We start from the raw sequence: 23,020 nt of genomic DNA, 5'->3' as shown, positions 1-23,020 counted from the left end.
GGCATGTACAGTTCAGCCTACTACACTTCCCTACGCAACTTTCATGTAACTATTACTAAATCACATAAAATGTACTAATTTCGAATGCCATGAAAAGCGAAATTTCATAGAATCATTCGTCAAGACAACCAAAATATTAGACAATTTTCTCTGAATTGCAGAAACAAGCCGCCAAGTGCCATTTCGGAAGTCGACTTCATGTCAAGCTGCGTGATCGACTGATTGCAGGAATTAACATACCAAATCTTGAAAAAGAGCTTACACAGATGCCAAAGCGTTTCTTTCACTTTGCTAAAACTTCGTGCAATAAATACGAGACAAGGAATGAAGTAAACTCCCAGGATATCATGAATTCTACCACATCGCTTATTTATCCCAATCCAATGTATTCATTGAGAAGTTGCGTAGCAGGTTACAGAGATGAGCATAGATTTGGTGAACGCTTATCATGTAGTGAACCTTACTCACGTAATTCATGTGAATTTCAACATGCCAAATGTTTTAGGTGCGGTAAAATGAGACACATCAAATCGAGGATATTCTATCAAACTTCGCAAGCCCAGAACCAATTAATTGTTGGCTGAACATGGACTATTCTATCGAATCACCAATGAATGGAATTCATTACATCAACAGGTGACTAACAATTCATCCGTTGACATTTTCAAAAGAATGTTGGGTCAACTGAGAAACTACCATTGCCAGGACAAACACAGGCCACCTAGCCTCTTGTTCTTTCCGGACCAAAACTGGAATTGATGTACGAAAGCCAATGATATGACAATTTGAAATAACAGTACCATCATATGATCAAGATATCTGAAATGATCGTGAACTCCAATGTTCAGCTAGGTGGTTATTTCTGGAAGAGGGTTGATTCCTGTCATGAGAGGTCTGTCAACCTAAACAATGTCATCTGCTGGGGAGCATATCACCTTGATTACGTAAAGGTAATAGAATGTTGCCGAGCTTTAGGCGAACCACCCATCGAATAAAATCATTTCTATATCAGACAGCAAATCAATAGATGTGTAGTGACTCACATTCATCACGAGAACACGACTGGTTTAATAAAAACAATCATTATTATAACCGAGTGTACCAGTGACTGTTTTAATGTGCTTTTGTTTGACTGTGCTAATGACAGCTATTTTGTGCTTCCATTCTTTTACTTACACTTTTGATTGTGACTTCGCGCGAATTCGGTTACGTTCTGTAACCAAGCTTGTATCCTGGCACGATCTCGGTATCCTTTCGATGCCACGAGATCGCCAGCGAATATATCTCGATTTGGTCCATTACCTGTCTTCTGATATTTTGCTTCTCGGGGATCTTATGGATTTCTTTGGGTACGTTCGACCTTCGCCTTCTGATCTACTTGGCACGTGTTTCTTTGCAGCGGTGTTTATAGTTAGTCTCAACTCGACGCTACGCTACAGATGTTTGGCAGTTCACAGAACAATACCAAGTTCAAGGGATGACAAATAACTTGTCAGCTAAATATCGACTTTCCTATTAAATAGTCAATAAATAGAATTCACTACATCCACACACGACTCATGTTTTATCCATCGACGCTTTCGAAAGAATGTTGGAACAACTGAGAGAACATCATTACCAGGACTAACACAGGCAATCTAGTTTCCTGTCATAACCAAACTGCAACTGAAGATAAATTAACACTTGGATGAACACACTATCAGTGAATGAACTGATAAATCAGTTTGGATCTCCCAAAATATGATTCATATGTTTCACTGTTTATTGATGGCATTGGCTAAGGTGGGGAATGTTTTACTTCAGAGAGCTGTACTTATTGAAGGAGTGGTTAGGGCTCTGACTTGAAACGCCCATTTAATTAATTATGGGTCCAAGTCACACTGGCATCGAATCTTCAGTTCAAAGGACCACAAGTGAATTGATTCCTGGTATCTCAAATGTGCCTTGTGAACATAGAGTGGGGAAACTAAACATGTTCCTTATGTCTGAAAGAAAAAAGAACTTAATTTAGTTATGCCCATGACGTTGTTGGACAGTAATTTTTCATGTAACGTTCTTTCATTTTACTTATGCTTTAAAACAAGGAACTGACGAGGATATTTCAAAAAGTTCACTGGCGTAAAACCAAATATTCGTCTGATTGCCAACTTTTCGACTGACGCTACATTTTATGAGGCACTCAAGGTAAAGTTAGCCCAAATGAGATCGCTTCATCATTCGGACTACAAAAGATCATTCAGCTGCTTAAATTGAAACTGGATATTGAACCCATGAATTTCTTGATCGGCATTCTATGAGAAAATTCATACGAACCTTTACGACGCTCAGCAATTAGAAAATAATAAACTAATGACAAGTCGAAAAGTACATCATGTGTTTTCATGGATGCGTTGTTGTAAAAATCACTTACCCTGAGTTTTAGTGCGAGCAGAGAAATATCTCCAATAGAAGGAAGGTTGTTGGACGATAAGTAGTAGTCGCTATACTTAAGTATAGTTACAAAACGTAGAGGCATAATGTTTGAATTTCTTCTACTGAGAAAATTAATGCTCTGTATTTTCAAAACTTAACGGTTTGTACTTGATTGATCATATCTTTCGTTGAAGAATGGTTACTGAAGATATTTCTCAGACGTTAGTCTCTGTAACGTGATGTCATGAACATAACTAAGATCCCGTGAAATATAAATTATCATGATGTCATTTGGACGGACCATCCAGAAATTTTGAGTTTCACCTAAAGCTTTCTCTTTGTAGCTTCTTGTAGGTCAGAAAAAGTGAGTGCACTGATTTCATGAATGGATGTCTACGAATCTTAGTCTGTAAGAAACAACGATGTTTCTGTGTCTGACCACAAACTTATACACAGACTGTTTTATACTGAATTACTACTTGACGGCTTCTTCCTATGATGATCGAAAGTATTTGAATTAATGAGCTAACTAAGAATCCTCGAAATAGTGAAATTTAGGACAAGTAGAACTAGATGGGTACTACAGAACGTTCTATATTTGGGATTCATCATGAGCGCGAGACCAGGTAAAAAGGAATCATTATTTAACACAAATACCGCACTTCCTTAGTCTTGAAAGCAAATATGCGATGTACTGAGTGGTTGTCGTAAGAGATGTGTAGCACGGAGCGTTTGAGTGTTATCTTGTGAGGATGCATGGCCGAGAACCGTCAGCTTGGATGTGTCCACTAAAAAAAGTTGGGTCAATGTCAAATACTTGAAAAACTACTTAGTTTGGGGGATTAATTTGTGACTTTTCTTCTCCAGGACTCAACAAAATACCATTTATTGTAGATTAACGACATCACGTTTATCAAATTTACATGGTTCAAACTAGGAGAATAACTTCAAGAAATGAATAGCGAGGTTATTCATAGTCAGAAATTAGTAGCTATACAACATCATAGACGGCCAGTTTCCTGAAGATAGCTGAACGTTAGTCTCATATGTTCACGGATTTCATAGTTCTTTTTATTATTTTTAAACACCCTAAGTATATTTTTGGCTTTTAGAAACTAATTACTGAGAAATCAACAGGAGATGGAGAAGCAGAAGAATGATTAGTGGTTACCACTGAAAAAGTGAAAGATGGAGTGATTGAAACTACAAAAATATCCACAAATAAAGAAGAAAACTTAGACAGTGTCTAATTTTGTTAAGAAGTATTCGAAATCTTCTCTTTACAGTAACATTTATTAGACATCCTTCACTTGACTCACTGAACAAAGAACTCACACGTTTGTGTATAAGTTATTTTTTAACCCAGGATATAAAGCCTATAGTCCCTGGCAAAAGTGTTATTCACATAGCTGGTGTTTGTGTGTTAAGGAGTTTACAAACCGTTGCCTTAATAAAGAAAATATTACCGTCAAATGTTTTAGACAGAATGACACGTCTGCAGATTCAATGAAGAACCTTTGAACCTTAGCCAAATATTACTCCGGGTTGAACGCATCGCTACCTTGTAGGTCTGATTACTAGACGTTGAATTATTTAATGAGTTGTCTTAATGTTGAGGTAAATTAACGTCTATTGATTACATCTAATATATTAATCGACCAGTGCGTTATTGCGTCCATACTTTGTACTTCCATAATCTTTTTCGTTGAATACGGGATATTATTCTGGAAAGTCTTCATTTATCTCGTAATTGCATCATAAAAGCAGAATAACCTGGCTGGTAAAATAGAACGAGTCAGACCGGAGTACCTAAAAGATTGTATGACTTTGATATGTAATTACTGAAGTTAAGTGGCCACACTATTCCGTTCATTTCCAATATACTAAGGACCTACATTCATGAGCCAAAAGTGATTATCGTCTGTTTTGACGTACGCTGATATGGTGGTCAGACTATATTGTCAGGGTTGCTAAATATGCAAATTTTCACGTCTAACTCGATAAATTTTGAGCTAGGGACAATGTAAGGAACGTTTTTAAGGATAGCTGCAAAACAGAAGAAATGAATGGATCGTAATATTCATGGAAGTACTGACGTGAGATATTGGATCGGTTACATTAATTCCTCTGGCTAAAAAGTACTATCCCAGTTCCAGTGGCACTATAATCAGTGTTAGGAAAAATATGACACTTCGTCTTAGACTAAATATCTACATGACCACTTGATATATAACAATATAGTGTAGTAATATAATTAACAAAAAGTATAAAGGAAGCCGGGATTACTAGTGGATAGAGATAAGGAAGCAAAGGTTGTCCTTGAGACAAAAACGATGAAAACTGTTGAGAGCGACAGAAAGTTTTAACTCAACTTTTACGTCTGAAACCTGTTAAGATGCCTTTGTAAGGTATGCAGTTGTGGTGAATCATAAAAATGAGTGAACTTGTCTTAAATAAGTGCTTGCGATCCAATATATCAACGAGTTAGTCACCTAAGAATCAAGATACACTCCTGTGAATCTTCTTCAAAATTGGAATTAGGCAGATCTGTCTAATTTAAAGGAGAGTCGATAGTTTCTCGATACAAATTATGATGAAATTGAATGATAAAACTGTTAGGTATGCAGAGGAATATACCAATAATTATTGTGTTAAGTCGAATGGTGTCCTTGGACGTTAAATGGACATTTCCTATTGGTCGATATTTATTTCACTTGTTAAATATTGTTTTCTATTTTGTGGTACGATGTGGTTTGTTTGGTTGGTATATAAGCAGAGTATGTCTGAAATACAATGATTCATATCTCAGAGGCTGTGACTTGTGTTCTGGACTCAACTGGCTGGGCTAGACAGGGAAGCAGGGCCAATCGGGACTCTAAGTCGTTCATTACGTGTTTACGTGTCACTAATCCGATCGATAAAACGCTGCTTATCAAAACCTGCAGTCCACACGTTACAACGAAAATCTCCGATCAAGGAAAACTTGCTTAGGAAACCGATCTGAATGAAGAATCCCCTAATTTTAAAACATCAAAGTGACTTAAATTCAGTAAGAACATTATAGCAATGCGAAGGCTATTATGTAAAACTTTCATCATTCATCATTCACATTCGTCATTATTGTTTTAGAACAAGTCATAATAGGTAATTTCGAACAAAAGAAGCAAATATATTTGTTAATAATTCTGTTGATTTATATATAGCACGAAAGTAAACTTAAATAATAAAGATGTAATTTCATGGATAAATAAATAAAACCATTATGATTAAATGTAATATTATAAATTGATTTAAAGATTAGCAGATAATTCAAGAGAAACGATATGTTAATATAAAATTTTATGGTTAAATGAAAACGATACATAAGATTGACAGATGTATTACAGTTTGTAATAAATAAAAAGAAGAATACATTACACTACAAGGGAAAGTGTTAAAGAAAAGAAAATGAAATGAAATTATGAAAAACAAATTATTTGATGTGGTTTCATATGATCAACTCTTGACATGTTTAATAGTATAATAAATCCAATCATTGGACAATTAGTTTCATCATCATATACAAGCTAAAAGTTGATGAATAAAAGAAAAATAATATCTTGAAATTAAAGTAAGTAATTATAGAAAAGTTAAAAAGAAGTCAGATTAAATTAACTTATATTGAATTTTAGAACTATTGATAATAAACATATTCAGAAACTCTTTATTCCGAATTCGATTTTGTTTTGTTATGAATATTTAAAATATGAATTAAAATAATACACAATTTATAATGATAGTGTGAAGAAAGCTGGAAGTGACCACAACAAGACATGACATCAACTCGTTAATTCGTCAACTATTATATTAAGGCATGTTAACAGGCGTAAACATTCTGGTTCGTGAAAATCTAGACAGTTATTTCATTCTAATACAGGACTACTCAAAAGTGCATACCCTTACCGGGAATCGGACACGAGACCCTCAGTTTTTAATGGTCAATCGTACCATAACTGAGATTAGTCTGTTATAAATCCGACTGATGAGTTGAACTAGTCTCTTTAAAACTCTTTCAATTAATTTATATGTACATAAATTCATTTTTATACATTACCTGTAATAAATATGTACTTTCCAAAGCCAAATTTATAAGTTCTTCAGAATCTAATTTTGAAAGATTTGTCAATAATTCTGTAAGATATGATTCCAATTTTCGTTGACTAATATAAATCTTTTCTTGGTTATTTTCCAGTAATTTTAACTAAAAATGGAAAGTGAAATTTCAGAAGAAGCTTTTTCAGTGAAATAATCAAATATCAAAATGATCGGATATGAATAGTATAATTCGCAAACGAACTGTGTACTTAACAAATCATCTTATTATGTCATTAATGTTGAATATGAAATTGCCTACATAATGTGATTCATTAATTTGGCATCCAACTACTCTCAAATTATTCGTTTGAATTCAGATCACTTCATATAAAAATTAAATTGACTACTTTTTTTCTAAATTTCAGTGATACTTATTCAGTAAAACTTGAAAAAATTTATCATAAAACACAAATATTACTGATGAAACTACTGAAGTCACCTACATTTAAACGGTTAACTACGATTTTCAAAGAAGGAATTAAAATTCGTTGACTTTTATTGGGTTAATCATAATGGAACAAGAATTTTATTAACCTTAAAAAGTGAAACAGAATAATCCATAAAAATCATAACTTATCACAAGTCCTACCTTACACTAAATAAATCTATAGAATTATTAATATAATCAAACAATATAGTTTTCAATATATTTATGATATTATGATATATACATTGTAGTGAACGAGAACACAAGTGGAAACAATCGAATGTAATTGAGTACAAAATTACAGAACATAGTAAAATCTGTGAACGATACAGTGAATATTTCATTTGCAAAATGTCAATTAATCGTCTCAGACTTCAATGTTCCTTTATATCCACAGCAATCATTCACTGTTCTCATTTTCTTTCCTTAGATCTTTTTAACCTTCTGCCTCCAGGAATTTCACTTTGGATTGATGATATATACTAATTATATCTGTCGACTTCATTAGCACACACCACAACATAATCAACTACTGGTCTACTACTACCTAGTAACATTTCCTCTTTAGTTAGATATTAATCTGCTCAGAAGTGTTGAACAATGTGACAGTGACACACTGTTATGATTTTTTGTATTCCTTAATTAGATCAGCATATTAAAAAAATAGCAAAAGATCTTTAGTTTGTTTCTATGGAGATTTATTTATGTAAGTAGTTTCACTAATTTATGAAAATCATTTAGTCTTTATATATTATATTTTAGTGTTCAATTTATTTTAATTTGCAAATATCTTGTAGGGATAGTGAAATGTCATTGAGCTCTAGCCAAATCGTCCGGTATTTGGGTCTCTTAGTGTCGAACAGTTCACCGATCCTCGTCAGGGCCAAGGATAACTAATGCACATCAATTAATTGCACGTCATGGGCTGGCCTATTCAGAAGTGGTCGTGCTCTGTTCCTTGTACCTACACATATTAATATATTTCTGTAATAACGTCGTTTGTGTTGTACGGTCATCAACTCAGCCATAGTACCTGGATACGACAAAACGTATATTTGATCGTTTTTTAAAGGATCATCGGTATTGTCGTTTTTGTTCTCTTAATTCTGTTTAAGATGGGAAAGTAAACGTTCGATGAGCTAAGTGATAGAAGGCAATCAAGAACCAGTTAGGACCTAAATATAGTACATGGAATGTTGAGTCACTTGAACTAGGGACTAGATTGCAACTTAACCAATAGAATTTGATCAGCACTACGGATTAGACAAACATGATTTTGCTTATTAATTAGTGTAAATATTTAACAGCTTTTGCAAGTCAAATTTATGACACAATGTTTGATCGATGAGATGCCATTAGACAAAAACGAATGCATTTCCTGTTATAGTCATTTTTATGCGAGCTCAGAATCAAAAAGAAATTAGAAACCTTTTAAAGATAGGGTTTATCAATATATACTTATTTAAATGTTGTCTATATAGTTTAAATTTGTATAGAATACACGAGCAAGTAAATGATAAGCACAATAGAGAAGACAGATACAAGAAAGCGGTTTGAAAGTTAACTATTTTATTCTTAGTATAATTTCCTCTTATTCAACGTGCATATAAATGATTGATTTATTTGCTTCTAATTTACGTCGCACGTGGAGGGACTTCAAACGTCATCGGTCTGTTTTCGCTTTTAGTATACTATTGTGTGACGCTTTTCAAGGACGTCTTTACATTGTATATATCATGCATGAGTTATGTGCTTAATATTTGTTCTTCCAGGCTGCTTGTCGAATTATACATTTTCTTAACTGAATCTGGTCTTCTTCCTCTAGTTAGCACGACTGGAGTGAAGAGAAATAGCCTAGTTTGTCCAGTTGTTGAGTTGCTGATTTTCGTTTCATTTGCCGGTTCAAGGTGATGTCATAATTCATTAAACATAGCAGAGATGATGTTGAAATAATTTACAACATAAAATTACATGTTTATATAACACAAACAAAACGTAAATATGGATGTTAATTTTCATATTGGTTGTTTGAGTCTTCCTATTTATGTTAAGGATTGAAATTGATCAGTCTCATATTGGCATATGTGCATCGTGTGCGGATTTCCTCGATATTGCCTGATATCACAAGCATTATAAATAGAAACAGATACGGGTTAGCCGTGAAATACAGGACGCGCGTTTCATCCTATTTAGGACCCATCAGCTGGATGTATCTGCCAATACTAAAATGAATTAAAGCTTCACCTCACTTTACAAGCTAGTGGCTATCTGGACTCAGTAGCTAAGTGGGTAACGCGATTGCGTTTGAAGAGAACGGTACTAGATTCGAGTCTCGAAGTGAAAATCAACTCTGGGATGCAGGCAAATCCAGCTGACGAGTCCCGAACAGAACGAAGCGCGCGTCCTGAATTCCACTGCTAGCCACCATCTATCTCTGCTTATAATAAATACAAATGGATCTCAGCTAGCAGTGGAAATAAAAACATGGATTTCTTCATATTCAAGACTTATCACTCGAATATCTCAGAGTTCTAGCGTTGGTGTTCGCATGTGAATTCAAACCCAATAATTTTCATTTAAAAATCAACGTATTATCCACTAGGCAATTGAATTCATTTAAACGCTTATCTGAGAAAAGAGAACTTGATAAAGTGTAATAAAAACAGATTATTTTTAATTATCGTAAATTAACTGGCATAAACTTACATTAGTTTCTGTCTCTGTGATAAGTTGGTTAAATGTGAAAATTTTTGTAGATAATTTCAGAGATTTTTTTCTAGAGCAAATACTCTTGAATCTATTTAATACAACAGTACGAGAATAAAAAGAAAAACATACGATTTTATCATCAAAACAAATAAGTTAATAATTATAAGTCACTTATAAATTGCTTTAAGTATTACCTAGAGTAATGAGATGGAGTTGATGTGAAAAATGTGACTTTTACCTGAGATAAATATAATTCAAACAAACTGGTCAAATATTTGTCAAAACATTTATATTTCAAAACCAATATCAAGGTCTATTAAATAAATGCTTCTTGAAAGAAAGCAAGTAAGTGAAGCAGGTCATAGGATCGACCTTAAAACGGTCTTGAAAGCTTCATACAGAAATTGTAAAGAGTGAATTTTTAAGTTTATAGAAGTTTTGGCCATTAGAAAACTCAAATCTCCTTTATGCGTATAAAGACAATATCCTAACCTTGAATCTGTCCTGGTGATTTTCAACCCATTTTAAGGCTTACAATGTGACAACTTCTAATTCTTCCCTTATTGTACTGCATTACCGTCATTCCTTTATTTACAATTATCACCTTAAGTTTAATTGGCCTTTTTCAGTTTTCATATGCTAATATCTTAACAGGTATATGTATGATCAAACTGTTCGAAATGTATTCCACAAACACATCACATTCTTTACATGAACTCTATATTCTTACAATAATAGCAAAATTTATAAGACAGATTGTTTTAAATATTTTAAATGTCTCAAATTAGCATTGTTAGATTAGTCGGAGATATGTTTTTTCATTAAAAAATATCACGGCTAAACATAAATCAAATAATAACAATCTTTAAGAACAAAATATCACCGGTTAAATGCATTATCAATACTAAAAATGAAATTTATTACCAATAACATTTAACATTTTCTTAAAATAAAAAAAATAATTATTTATGCTTTATGACATTCATTCTAGTAAGAAGTCGTGGTTGACGAAATTCAACGGTATCGGGTATGAGAAAAGCAACTACCGAAGACAACGAAATATGATCGTGAAATATTGTGGATTGATTGAAGTTAGACAAATTAAGTCAATCTGCATAGGCTGCATACACACCAACTAAAACTGATCTAAACTTCGTCAAAATATCAATGACGGGATAATTCAAACCATTCCAAACTAAATTAAAAGTCATAGTTTAAAAGAGAAACTGTGCATATTCATTCTATATTCTTATATTTTTCTCATGCAACAAAATTGTAACGAACTGGTGTAACCAACAATAAAGAAAAACAAAAATCAAACTGGAAATCATCAGTTATCTGATATGTATTAATTTATCCGTGAAAATGAATTAATAACCTCCCAATGTGGTTAAGCAAAGGTGTAGTCCAAACGGTTAACAGCTCCATTTTAACCCATTTAATTCAGACGGGACATACAGCCAATGTGGAGCAATCTTTCGCAATAATATATCATGTTAACAGCAGTCAACTTAATTCTGTCAGGCTGAGAATCTTGCAAACGGCTGAGACAATTGCTATTCGGATTAAAAAGCCAGAGTTTTGCAGGACTGATAGGTCCTGGGTTCGAATCCCGCGCGGCGAGGCCATGGATGGGCACTGCTGAGGAGTCCCACAATAGGACGAAACGGCCGTCCAGTGCTTCTAGGTTTTCCATGGTGGTCTAGCTTCAATTGACTCATGATCTCAACCGTTTAAATTACATTATTCTTTCACCCCATGTTGACCATATTTAATCTGATTATTTATCTCACAATTTCATTTCACTTATAAACTGATTCAGGTTAACACTGTATTAGTCAACCCCAACATTAACAATATGATTTGATTTTATATGACAAACAACAATTCTTGATTCATATATTACAATTTTAAATGATGTACTCTGCTTTAAATCTGGCCAATTTTATGGATTATCAATTTGGATTTATGAATTATAGAACCTGATGAGAAATTCATTGGAAAGAATATTCTTCGTTCATATAATTGTGTTTTAATATAATGGGAATTTTTCAGCAAATACTAAAGTGTACTAACATTTGTACATTTATTTGTTAGATTATTTTTTAAAAAGACGAGAAAATCATAGCGACAAATTTAAACAAAATAATAACTTACATAATAGTTGTGGATAAAAATGGATTACACATCAAATGGTTAGCATCTGGTAAATCAATCTGTAAATTAATTAGTCAATACAATATAAGGATTATATACATTTTTTGGATTTATTACATTTTCAATGGTAACAATAATTAAGAATCTTCAAACAATAGCATAATAATGTTTTCATTCATTTTTCTCTAAATAGATTCCTTCATTTTTGAAGACGTTTTATGTTCTGGATGCTTGTTGTTGTGTATTCTAAACTTATTTACCACGTACTAACTCATATATTTGGTTTCGAGCCATACTGTAAGTTCAAGGGTTAGTGATTCTATTTGACTACTCAAACCAAAGTAGATGCAGAAGGGTTCAAACCTATCACTTGGTGAATAAAAATTAAAAGATTTAATCATAGGATCATGGCTCTAAGTATAGACCACCCAGCCCAGAAAACATAACACTTTTAGAATCTTCATTCTAAACTGCAAACATTTTAGTAACATGATTTATTGTAGATAGTTATAAATAAGTCTAAGAAACATGAAACTCACCCTTAAATTCATAATGAAACATTTTTCAGGTTGATTTCTAAGAATATGTGGCCAATTTATATCAATATGTTGAGGTATAATATCAGATTGATTTGAATCCATTTGGGAGTGAACTACACTAATTTGTGAGGATGAGTTAAGTATAATCAAAGCTTGCTAAAAGAAGATAATAAATAAATTAAAACAATTGACTTCATTTTTAAAATTTGGTTACATTCCTGTATTGGATAATTTTCAATTTGATAAATACCTGTAATTCAAAACTATTGAAGTATCACAGAATTCAAAAGAAGCATTAATAAAAGTTACTGGCAACATAGTGAATAAAAAAATATTTCTTTTTGTTTTACAACAAAGACCGAGCTAAATTAGACTATCATTAAAAACAATAGAACACTGAATGGACATTTCACAAATTTATTGGAGTTATAAGTACAATCTATTGGATGCTAGCCCAATAATTTAGAGGCCTGGCGTTCTGCGCGAGGCCTAGAAGTTCTGGATTCAGGTCTTAGTGAGATGAATGTGGACAGCTATCTGGTGCTTCCTCGTTTCTGATGTCTGTCTAACTAAGGTTGGTAAGTGATGTAAAACAAAAGCATTTAGCAAGATCTAAAACTACCCATAGTAATAAAACCTTTCTGATTATCCCGCATGCCAATGTAAGACTACTAATTAAAATGTAAAAAGTTTAAAGGCACCATATCAGATTGCAGCACATAAGTTTTTCTTAAGTTACAGATACTCTTTAAAAACATTCCTGGAACTCTGTTTCAGTGTTATCGAGGATTTTTTCTAACGCGAATTAGTGACCAGAACACATACCTAATCAACAAAAATAATAAGGACTAAATGGCCTGAATCCTAACTTTGTTTACGATTTGGTAACTAAAGTACAGAAATATAAAATAAATATAAAAGTCTATATACAACCGATACCTCTTAAAGACACCATGGTACCATAATAAAAGTTTTGAATGATAGGATTTGTTGTTAACAAAAATTTTGCCAACAAGTTGTCCCAATAGGCTCATAACAACTGATAAACAATCGAGTTTATTGTTTCATTTATTTTCCTTAAATGGGAAGGATTTTAATGAATCGAAGAGTTCAGTACTAATCAGTAGTATATATATCTATATGAAAGATTTAGTACTATAGGAAACATGTAAAAATCCATCATTTCACGTTATCACTTCAAAACGGTGGATAAACAGAACAGGGTTCGTTAAATTAATATCTATACAGGAAAAGCTGATGTATAAAAACGGTTGTTCATTATTTGATCCGTTAAAATGATAAATAGCTATAAAGATTCACTGCTATGACTATATTTCGCATCGGTTTTTACTTAAGTGTTGATTTGTTTATCACTCGTCGACTCATTTTATGAAAATATGAATATTAAACACAGTAAACTTCGCCTGTGGCTTTTCTAGAGTTACTGCAGGTCCCAAGCCTCGGTAAAAAAGGGGAGTTGGGCATGGGGTCAGCAACCCCTTCCTGTAGAAACCAACCTTGCTATAAAAAAACGCTGACTAGTAGGAAACACAGCCATAATATATCATATACTAGAAATGTCGAAATACAATCAATTCGATCTTTTATCAAATATTCACAGAAAAAATGTCATTGGTAATAAGTGAAAAAATCTCTTAGATACAATAATCTATGTAAATAAATGTAATAAATAATTCTTACTTCATTCGTAGAATGATGAGCCTGAGCAGAATTACACATGTATAAATCATAATACATAAGGTGTATTTCTTCCGTTTGAATAATACTTGATTTATTAAGAATATTTAATTTTCTCAAATCTGTATATTCAGGAGGAGTGACTGGAAGTTGGTTTTGTAAAATAAATTAAAACAAAATGATGGAATATAATGAGAGTTATTTAACTTTCGACAAAAATATCAATGAAGTTATTTTCTACGATATTGTTCATAATGAGCAACTGAATTATGAATTTCTTAAATATTTCACATTTTTCAAATTATCTTTACATATCGTTTTGTGAAATTTTAGAAATAGCTTATAACATAGTTTTGTTGTAAAATGGAATTTTCCTAGTTGGAAGAAAATACTTATTAAAGTTTCATTGAAATCACGAATCAATCAAACTTAGATAACCACTGAAAACCTGAAAGCACTGGACGGCAGTGTCGTCCTAGTATTGGACTTCTTTGCAGTATTCATCCACAACCATGAAAGAGTGAATCGAGCCCAAAACCTACTGTCTAGCACTTATTAAAGTATTTAGTTCTTATAATTGTGCTCACTAGTGATTTGGCTTCAAAGAGGAACAATCTTACACCCACCACAAATGAAACAGATTGGACGGTGTTTTGAAAATGAAATGTACGAAATTTTATATGCCCACTATATCTTCACTTAGTCACAATAGAATGCTAGTGGACTACCAAAATAGCATCAGATAAAACTTTACAACTAAACTTTATACTACTAACTAGTAGTCAGATCATTTTTAGATTTTTATTAAGAAACAGTGCAAAACAGACCTAATTTATAAAATAATCTGAATTTTATGGGTTTTTTTTTCATTCAACGAACGTATTATAACAGCAACAGTTGACATTAGCAGTACCGTTTACGGTGTTTACTAACAGCAGAAATATGCATAACCACAGTCACTGACATTTTTAAGTAATCGTTTATCCACAATCAACCTCTTTTAGTCTCAGGTTGAAGTAAATGGGGTAAACAAGTTTTGAACAAAAAGTGATAAATTCAAGTGTTTGAAACAAGATTTCAGAAGTTAAGGACAACTACTTATTTTTGGCATATTATTTTCCCAGAAGATTTATTTCAGCAACCTAAAGCATATTGACTATGGATTACTTTATGATTGTGAAACATGATCTAAGAAGACAGAAGAAATACTTAGAATGGAGGTTTTTGATCATAGGTATCTTCAAAGCATTGCTCACGTTTTGTGGAATGGCTGAGTGAAAAACATTCAGGTTAGGTAAACGGTATTGGGTAAAGGTAGGAAATCAGCTGGAAGGGTTTTAAATTTTCACTGACTGAGATGGTTAGGAAATTTGTGACGTGGACCCAGCTACCGTCTACTTCAGCCAAAGATGCTTTCTGATGTAAAAGCAAACTTAAAGAAGGCTAGGTGTAGCCAGAAAATAGATATGGTTTCACTCAATGAAGTAATTGACTGATGATCTAAGCCTTGCTGGTAGATTCAGATTACCTGATCAGCGTTCGTGTGGGACCTTGAAAGGTTCTTATGATGTAAAGCAGTATTGATTTTTGTTTTCAACAATGAGTACAGCTTGAAAAAATCTTATTGTAATAACGTGTAGTCTATATTGAAATGAAAATCTTGGGAGCATGTAGTATGACTTAGATTTTATCTTATTCAAATCAGAACAAATCAGTAACAAATCTATTATACCTTTGAATAATTTTAAAGACTATTAGTGATATTCTGTAAACTGTTATTCGATGGCTTTATTGGTTTATATTTATTACAGATTCAATTTGAATTTATGACTGAATGTAAAGTACAATTGATATCACAAGTGCTCAAAAATGTTAAAAAGCTAATCTTTTTATCTAAGTTAGTTGATCTTAAAACTATTCTGAGTTTTCCACAGCCAGTATTGAGTCAATCATGTTGCTGGTTTAACTAAACTTATTTCTCTAGCATACTTTGTAAAATCAAGTGAAAGTATATATATGTAGGGGTTTGAATTTATAAACCTAGTTTCTGATGTGAACTAAATTCAGAATTAAAAGCATTCAGAATCCTATACCTTTAAAATAATAATTTGTTCACTAATGATCAAATTCAAAATGGATTCTTGAACTTCTCGTGACATACTGTGACAGATGAAATTCAACAACTGTGGCGGTGATATGGATATTATCGGTCGTTATGGATATGATTTATATAATTCCGTGAAACGAATTACGCTGAACCATTGAGTTTTGATGTAGCGTACTAAAAGTCTCGTGTTAAACACGAAACCTGAAAGTCTTGCGTTTAGTCCTCTATGGAGTACTGGGTGCCCGCTGTTGAAAATTTCCAGAAAAGAATAAAATAACCGATTGACATTCAACGCTTTGCAAAATTTCCGATCTACATCCATGATGTAAAGAGATTTTAGTTTATGTGACATATTATTTAAGTCCCCAAATCTAATTAATTATCAAAATCCGGGAAATGAATAAACCGTAGAAACAAGAAGTTAATTTACCTTGTGATAAAAATGTCTCAACACTAAATGATGTATTCGTTTCTAGTTTAGAATTCGAATTTCCCACATTAAAATTTGATTGCTCAGTATCTTCATGAATATCTGTAGATGGGGAGAAACCACATAAATCTGAATCATAAATATCATCGAATGAATATTCAGCTGATTCTTTTGATCGTCGACGTGCTAACACTTGAATATGACTTGATACTTGTTTTCTTGTCCTAGTTTTGCCCGTTCTAAGCTTGATATATCGTGCAATTAATTCATTTCGTCCTGTATTTTAGCAAAATAGAAAAGATAAGCGTATATTTAGATGACAATAAAAACTACAAATTAGTGAACACTAAGAAAATACGATTGAACGAAATACAGTACGTTAAAATAATGAATAATAAATATTAAGTGACCTACGGTAATAAAGGTTTAAACAACAATGTTCAAGAGTTCAGTCGTATATAAAAATTGGGAACAAAGTTATGTGTAAAATATTGTTAGCTGAAATCTTACTGAATGGTGTGTAAATAAAGCGTACTTTAGTAAATTCCGCATCACTGAAGAAAAGATAACTAACTAATTTCTGAGATAACATAGGTGATCAAATGAACATAGTCTTCTTACATAATTTATTCATTATATTTATACAACAAAACCATAAAGTAGATGGATCATACTAGTGCTCAATGTAAATACAAAAGCAAAGAAGGTTATAAACAAAGATAACACAGTCTAGTGAATAAACAGATAATATATCTGTATCTAATTAAAGATATGAATGTTTACAAACTAAATAGGTCTGATAAAACCAGAACATGCAATAATATAATGACCTATTAGTTATATGACGTTTGGAGAATAAAAATTAAAGCTAAGTTGAATTTTCATAACCAGTTAATTATTATGTTTATCTAGTTGATACTGATCAGCATATAGATAAAACTTCAGCGTTTATTCTATGGTTCCTGAATTTGACTCTTATATACAATAAAAGCCAAAAGAATCTAACTTTTGTATACAGAAAAAGTTTATACTGCCTCTAAATCTAACCCGGTCTTCTTTTTAGATACTATCACATGTCTTAAAATATTTCTTCTTTTAGAATCTCTTGAACTTTGATTTTATTAGCAATTTAATTTCTAAATCAGATCTTACGCACCCTGTTCGATGATCTTGTTACTTCATTTTCATCACACTCGTTCTACTAATTACTTGTCATTAATTTCACAGATAACAAAAACATTTATAATTACATTCAATTCCAACTAATATTCCTACTCTAATGTAACTGCTTATAATAATTAAGTGATTATGAAAATTCAACTTAGTTTTCATTTTCATTTTCCAGACTAATTGAAGAAACAAACAAATATTTCTTCGCTTAACTTGTCTTTTGAAATCATCAAATAGTCATGTTACATGAATAAAATTTTTGAAGCAACCTAATACAAAAAGCAATATCTATATTGTACACCAATAAACTGGTGCTTACAAATCCGTCTTATATTGGTTGTTTGAATCTTTCCATTGACGGCTATGATTACAGTTGATCAGCTTCTTATTGACAATATACATCCTTTATGGATTGCCTAGATATTGCTCTCAGTCACAAACATTATAATCGAAAATGAATGGTAGCTAACAGTAGGATCAAGTCTCAAATAGGATAAAATGCGCATCTTGGATTCCACTATTAACCACGTCATCCAGCCTATCCACAAAAGGTTAATAGTAAAATAGTCATTAGTAAATTAACACCACTAAAACACCGATATAACATTTGATTGATTATATCAAAAATAAAAGAATAGATTTATAGACATTTATTTATTTAGAAAGAAATAAGTAAATAAAATAAGATTAACAATTATGTAATTAGTCATTTGGGAGCTTTGTTGTTTGTTTAATTATATATACTGTAAAATATATTAAATGGGAAGAAACGATCAACAGATTTATAAAATTGTTTGAGCTTTGTTCTCTTTCTGTAAATCAATAATTTATCTGTTTGTCCACACTCTTCATGTTAACTCAAAACCTGTTAGCAATGAAATATGAAACTTTATCTGCAGAAGAACCATGCACATACACATACACACACAAACAAACAAAACAATTTTGATGACAAGTCGACCAAATAGTCGAAATTAAAGAAAAACGTTATAGTTATAAATATATTACTAGTGAACAAAGAGTTTTGTGTTGTTGTTGTTGAGTTAACCAATATAGGTACAAGAGATCAAACAAGCAAGTTGTACATACAGTCTGGTTCGACAAAAAAATATTATCCAGCCTATGTTATAAGAAAATAATTCAGAAACACATTGAGTTTATTTTATTGCCTACAATAAGAAAGTGTGATGTTGAAATAAAATTAGATTTTGTTTAAAATTTCATGAAAGAGGAAAGTAACCAAAATAAATGAGATAAAAGATAAATATAAGTTAAGTAAATGAATTATTCTAAGATGATCACTAGTGACTGGTTTCAAGAGGTATATCCTGGAATTCTAGTGGGAAGACGTGACCAACGGAGTTCAACCAGGTCTGTTGTGAGATAGTAACTCACTGATGACAATGGTGGATGTGTCGCTCAATTTCGTGGATTAGTTGAAGTTAGACATTAACACCGTTAAATGCCGGCTCAGTGGTCTAGTGGTTAAGTGCTTGCGCGCGAGACCAGTACGTCCTCGGTTCGAATCTTGCGAGGCGGGATCGTGGATGCACACTACTGAGGAATCCCACAATAAGAAGAAATGGTCGTCCAGTGCTTCCAGGTTTTACATGGTAGTCTAGCTCCAACTGACTCATGATCTCAACCATTGAAATTTCAAATTCTATTTACGAATAATTTAAATAGTATTAAAGTACTTAAAGTTTCAAATGAGACTGAACTTATCGATAGCATTCATTATGGGCTGGTATCACCAAAATTATAATGAAAAAAGGGCACTTGACATCTATTTTCTTCTTATCATCTGATTTTTTCATTAGTACACTCTAGGGAACCCACAGGGAGTTCAACATAGTAAATTATAATTTACCTAGAATATATATATAGACTACTTCCACTTCTCCGGTATTCGTCTCGATGATTTTATGTTGCTGATAAGATGTATATTTTATCGTATAACAAGACTCACATATTTTTGAATCATGTTGAAGTTAGATACGCGGTTATATGTAAATCGGTTGATTAGTTAGAGAATTGTCATTGATTGTGGTGGTCTGGACATGAAGTACGTATGCCGATTAATAAAAACTATCAAGCTCTTACGTTCTTAAATATAGTCAGAAACCATGTAGGATAGAAAACTAAGTCATTCAAGATGTGAACTTATTACTTACGGATATATATTGTAAGATAGGAATAAACTATCAAATAAATTAAGAAAACGAACCAGTTACTCTGTTACAACATGCCATAAGCTACCATCGGGTTGAACTGAATCTGTGTTTAAAGTTTGGTACTTTCTTTTAACTAAGACAAAGAAAGTGAACTTTCAAATAAGGCCGTTACTAGTTTATTTTAGGTGATTTCCATATAAATGTATGGTGAACAAAGTACTTATGCCATGAAATACTTGTAATCCATTAAAAATAAAGTATACTATCCATAAAGTTTTCTCATTTTACTGATATATTCCTTATATATATAGGCATGAAGGCTAAAACAAAGAATGAACATTTCATACACATGGTTCCCTTTGTTATCTCAAAGAGAGCAAGACCAAAGATTGGTGCAGAATAATATGGATTCATTTTATTTCGTTAGGTTCTCATCAACTGCTTACAACCTAAAATATTTGGAAATCAGAGTTATTACAGATATTGACATACTTATACATAAGAGGGTGATTAAGGATGAACATATGTATCATGATGAAGCAGATATCTGCCAAAGCAGTTACATTGATAGAACAGAAAGTATGAAGTTTGGGATTCCCAATACCAAGTAACCTAAACACATGAATGTCTATAAAGAGAAAAACGACACGGATTCATAGGATTTTGGGGAACCCATGCCGCTTGCAGCCAAGCCTTATTTTTATTTATTTATTTATTTGAACACATAAATATTGGATGGGTTCTTTTTTGTGGAGATTGTAGTAATTTCAATGGTTAAGATCATGAGTCAGTTGAAGCTAGACCACCATGGAAAACCTGGAAGCACTGGACATAAATATTGGTACAAGAGGGCACCAAATATATATGCGCCACACAAAACGATGAAAACTTAAAGACAAGGAAAAAAATGTAAGGAGCATGAAAGAAAAAGATAATAATAATAGTAATAATGGGGGAACAACTCTGCCTGGAGTCCCTCCGGGGGCTACTGCCGGTCCCAAGCCCGGATAAAGGGGGAGGGTTGGCATGGAGTTAGCGTCCCCATCCCGTAGAAAACCAACTCGCTAAAAAAACGCTAACCAGAAAAAATTATTCAAACCTTCTAAACTCTGCCCTGGGAGTCAGGTCTTCTTTTAGAAGAACTATGACGCCTCATGATGAAAGCCGAATTCCTTCGGAAGTTACGAGGCCGATGCCCCTTCTGACAACCAGAGCGACCATTTATTATTAATAATGGGGGAACGGGAAGATACAACCAGAAGAAATCTTTCAGTTAAGGGAGACACAACCACTTTTTACGAAGAAAGTAAAAGAGGGTTACAGCAGGATCGCCACTGGCTTCTGTTCTGAGCCATATCTGATAACGTCTCTAGCCAGTGTAGCACAATCTCTCGGACCCCAGTCAGGGAATCGTGAAGGACCAATACAAGCCAGCCCTTTGAAGCTTTCTTTCATACCACGACACCATGTCATATACTGACCACCTCTCCGCTTTTTTCAACCAGTCCCAGAGTCGGCAAATAATGTACGACGTGGAATTCACTGGGACGACATTCGTAGAACATGTCTAAGCTAAGCCTTCATACACGTGTCAACCTATACCTGATGTTCAGATGAAAATTTCCCGACTGCTTGTTGATTTTGTGTTTAACACAATCCAATTTTTTTGTCTTACGTAATAAAAACTCCTGAGAGCCTAGCACAGTAGTTTGAAAACACATAAAAAGTTATTTTACACCCAGTTATCGACATTTACAACAGCTCTCAGCAAACTAAACTCCTTTCATAGATGCATTCAAACTAATGTTAAAACAATACCCTGTGTAACATAGCTTTTGTAGTCTTATGGTATATACATTTGTATCTATAATGTAACTAGTGTTATTAAACAAGTCCTATATTGATGTTATATCAAAACATGTAGAACTAGGAATACGAAAATATCCATGAGTTGTAAGGGTGTCCAGATATATAAAACAGAATGGGAGGCAAAACGAGTTGAAATTGAAAATGCGTCACGAACCTGGTGTATTTATACTTTAGAAACAACGTGATACAGTTAAAAATTACCTGCGTGGTTTAAATGTGGGTTCTGGAAATAGACAAGCCATCCAGCGTCATGCTTTAAGTTTTATACAGAATTTAGAAGCCACAAACCTTGCGCTTGGCAAGTAACTAACAAATTTCGTATATAGTTAAATACACAGTGACACTAAAAGCTTGTGTTTAAAATGACAGTATATAATGCTATTTATAAGTAGCAATATATTGCTATAGGCATCATACGCCAACTAATGATGAAATAAAGACAAGCAGTGGGTTTAGTAAATATTTTGGAATCACTTTTGAAAAGTAATTCAGACGTTATGAGTCAATACACATTGACTCGTAACTGGTGTGCATGTTTAAAAATATGCAAGAAATAGATTCCCACTCACAATAACAAACTGAATACACACAATAAGAATTACCAAACATTTTTCCTTCATCCGAAATAATAATTTTTCTTCTACCACAAGGTGGATAAATAATCAAAGCTTCACGAAAACTTTGCTCGATTTCTGGTGACCAAACACTGTCTTTCGAGTCATCCTTCGTTTCTTGGTCCTCTTCATCCTCCTCTAAGTCATAGTCATACGTTTTATAATCGATGGCTTTGGAATTTTCATGGTTTTGTCGATTTAGTCTTTCGATAAAATCACCACTTTTAATCATAGCGGACAAACTTTGCTTGTTTTTCTCGTATCTGCGCACAATGTAACCTTGTAGCCTAAGAATTAAAACAAAACACGACGTATTTGAAGAAGTTTGACTTGAAACTATTTAAAAGAATGTGGATGGCTGCGATGTTGCTCTCTGATGGGTGGCAGTTTTATTAGTGGTAAGCTGACCAGATGAAATATTCTATGTATACATCCCTTAATACTGAATCCGGACAGTGTCACCACAATCAATGAGCTAGTGTGCAAGCGCATACGCTGAAAAACTATCGGCATGTACTTCATAGATCAAGACGAACTCATGATTATCAAATAATAGCCAGATTCTGTTCCTCGTGATCAT

General features: G+C 32.9%; 1 protein-coding gene across 1 annotated transcript; it reads right to left on the bottom strand.

Annotated features, from left to right (window-relative positions):
* Positions 1 to 5,563: 5,563 nt before the first annotated feature.
* Positions 5,564 to 22,672, bottom strand: TEAD1_4 (Transcriptional enhancer factor TEF-1; the record flags this gene model as incomplete). Its single annotated transcript, XM_012939557.3, has 8 exons — positions 5,564 to 5,978; positions 6,506 to 6,652; positions 9,680 to 9,770; positions 11,840 to 11,898; positions 12,379 to 12,534; positions 14,080 to 14,219; positions 16,614 to 16,889; positions 22,429 to 22,672. The coding sequence occupies 8 exons, from the start codon at positions 22,670 to 22,672 to the stop codon at positions 5,871 to 5,873; spliced, it is 1,221 nt and encodes a 406-aa protein (XP_012795011.1). The 3' UTR covers positions 5,564 to 5,870.
* Positions 22,673 to 23,020: the final 348 nt, after the last annotated feature.

Source organism: Schistosoma haematobium, chromosome ZW, assembly GCF_000699445.3.
Source record: "Schistosoma haematobium chromosome ZW, whole genome shotgun sequence".
Taxonomy (NCBI): Eukaryota; Metazoa; Platyhelminthes; class Trematoda; order Strigeidida; family Schistosomatidae; genus Schistosoma; species Schistosoma haematobium.
This window is presented reverse-complemented; position numbering and strand designations above follow the sequence as displayed.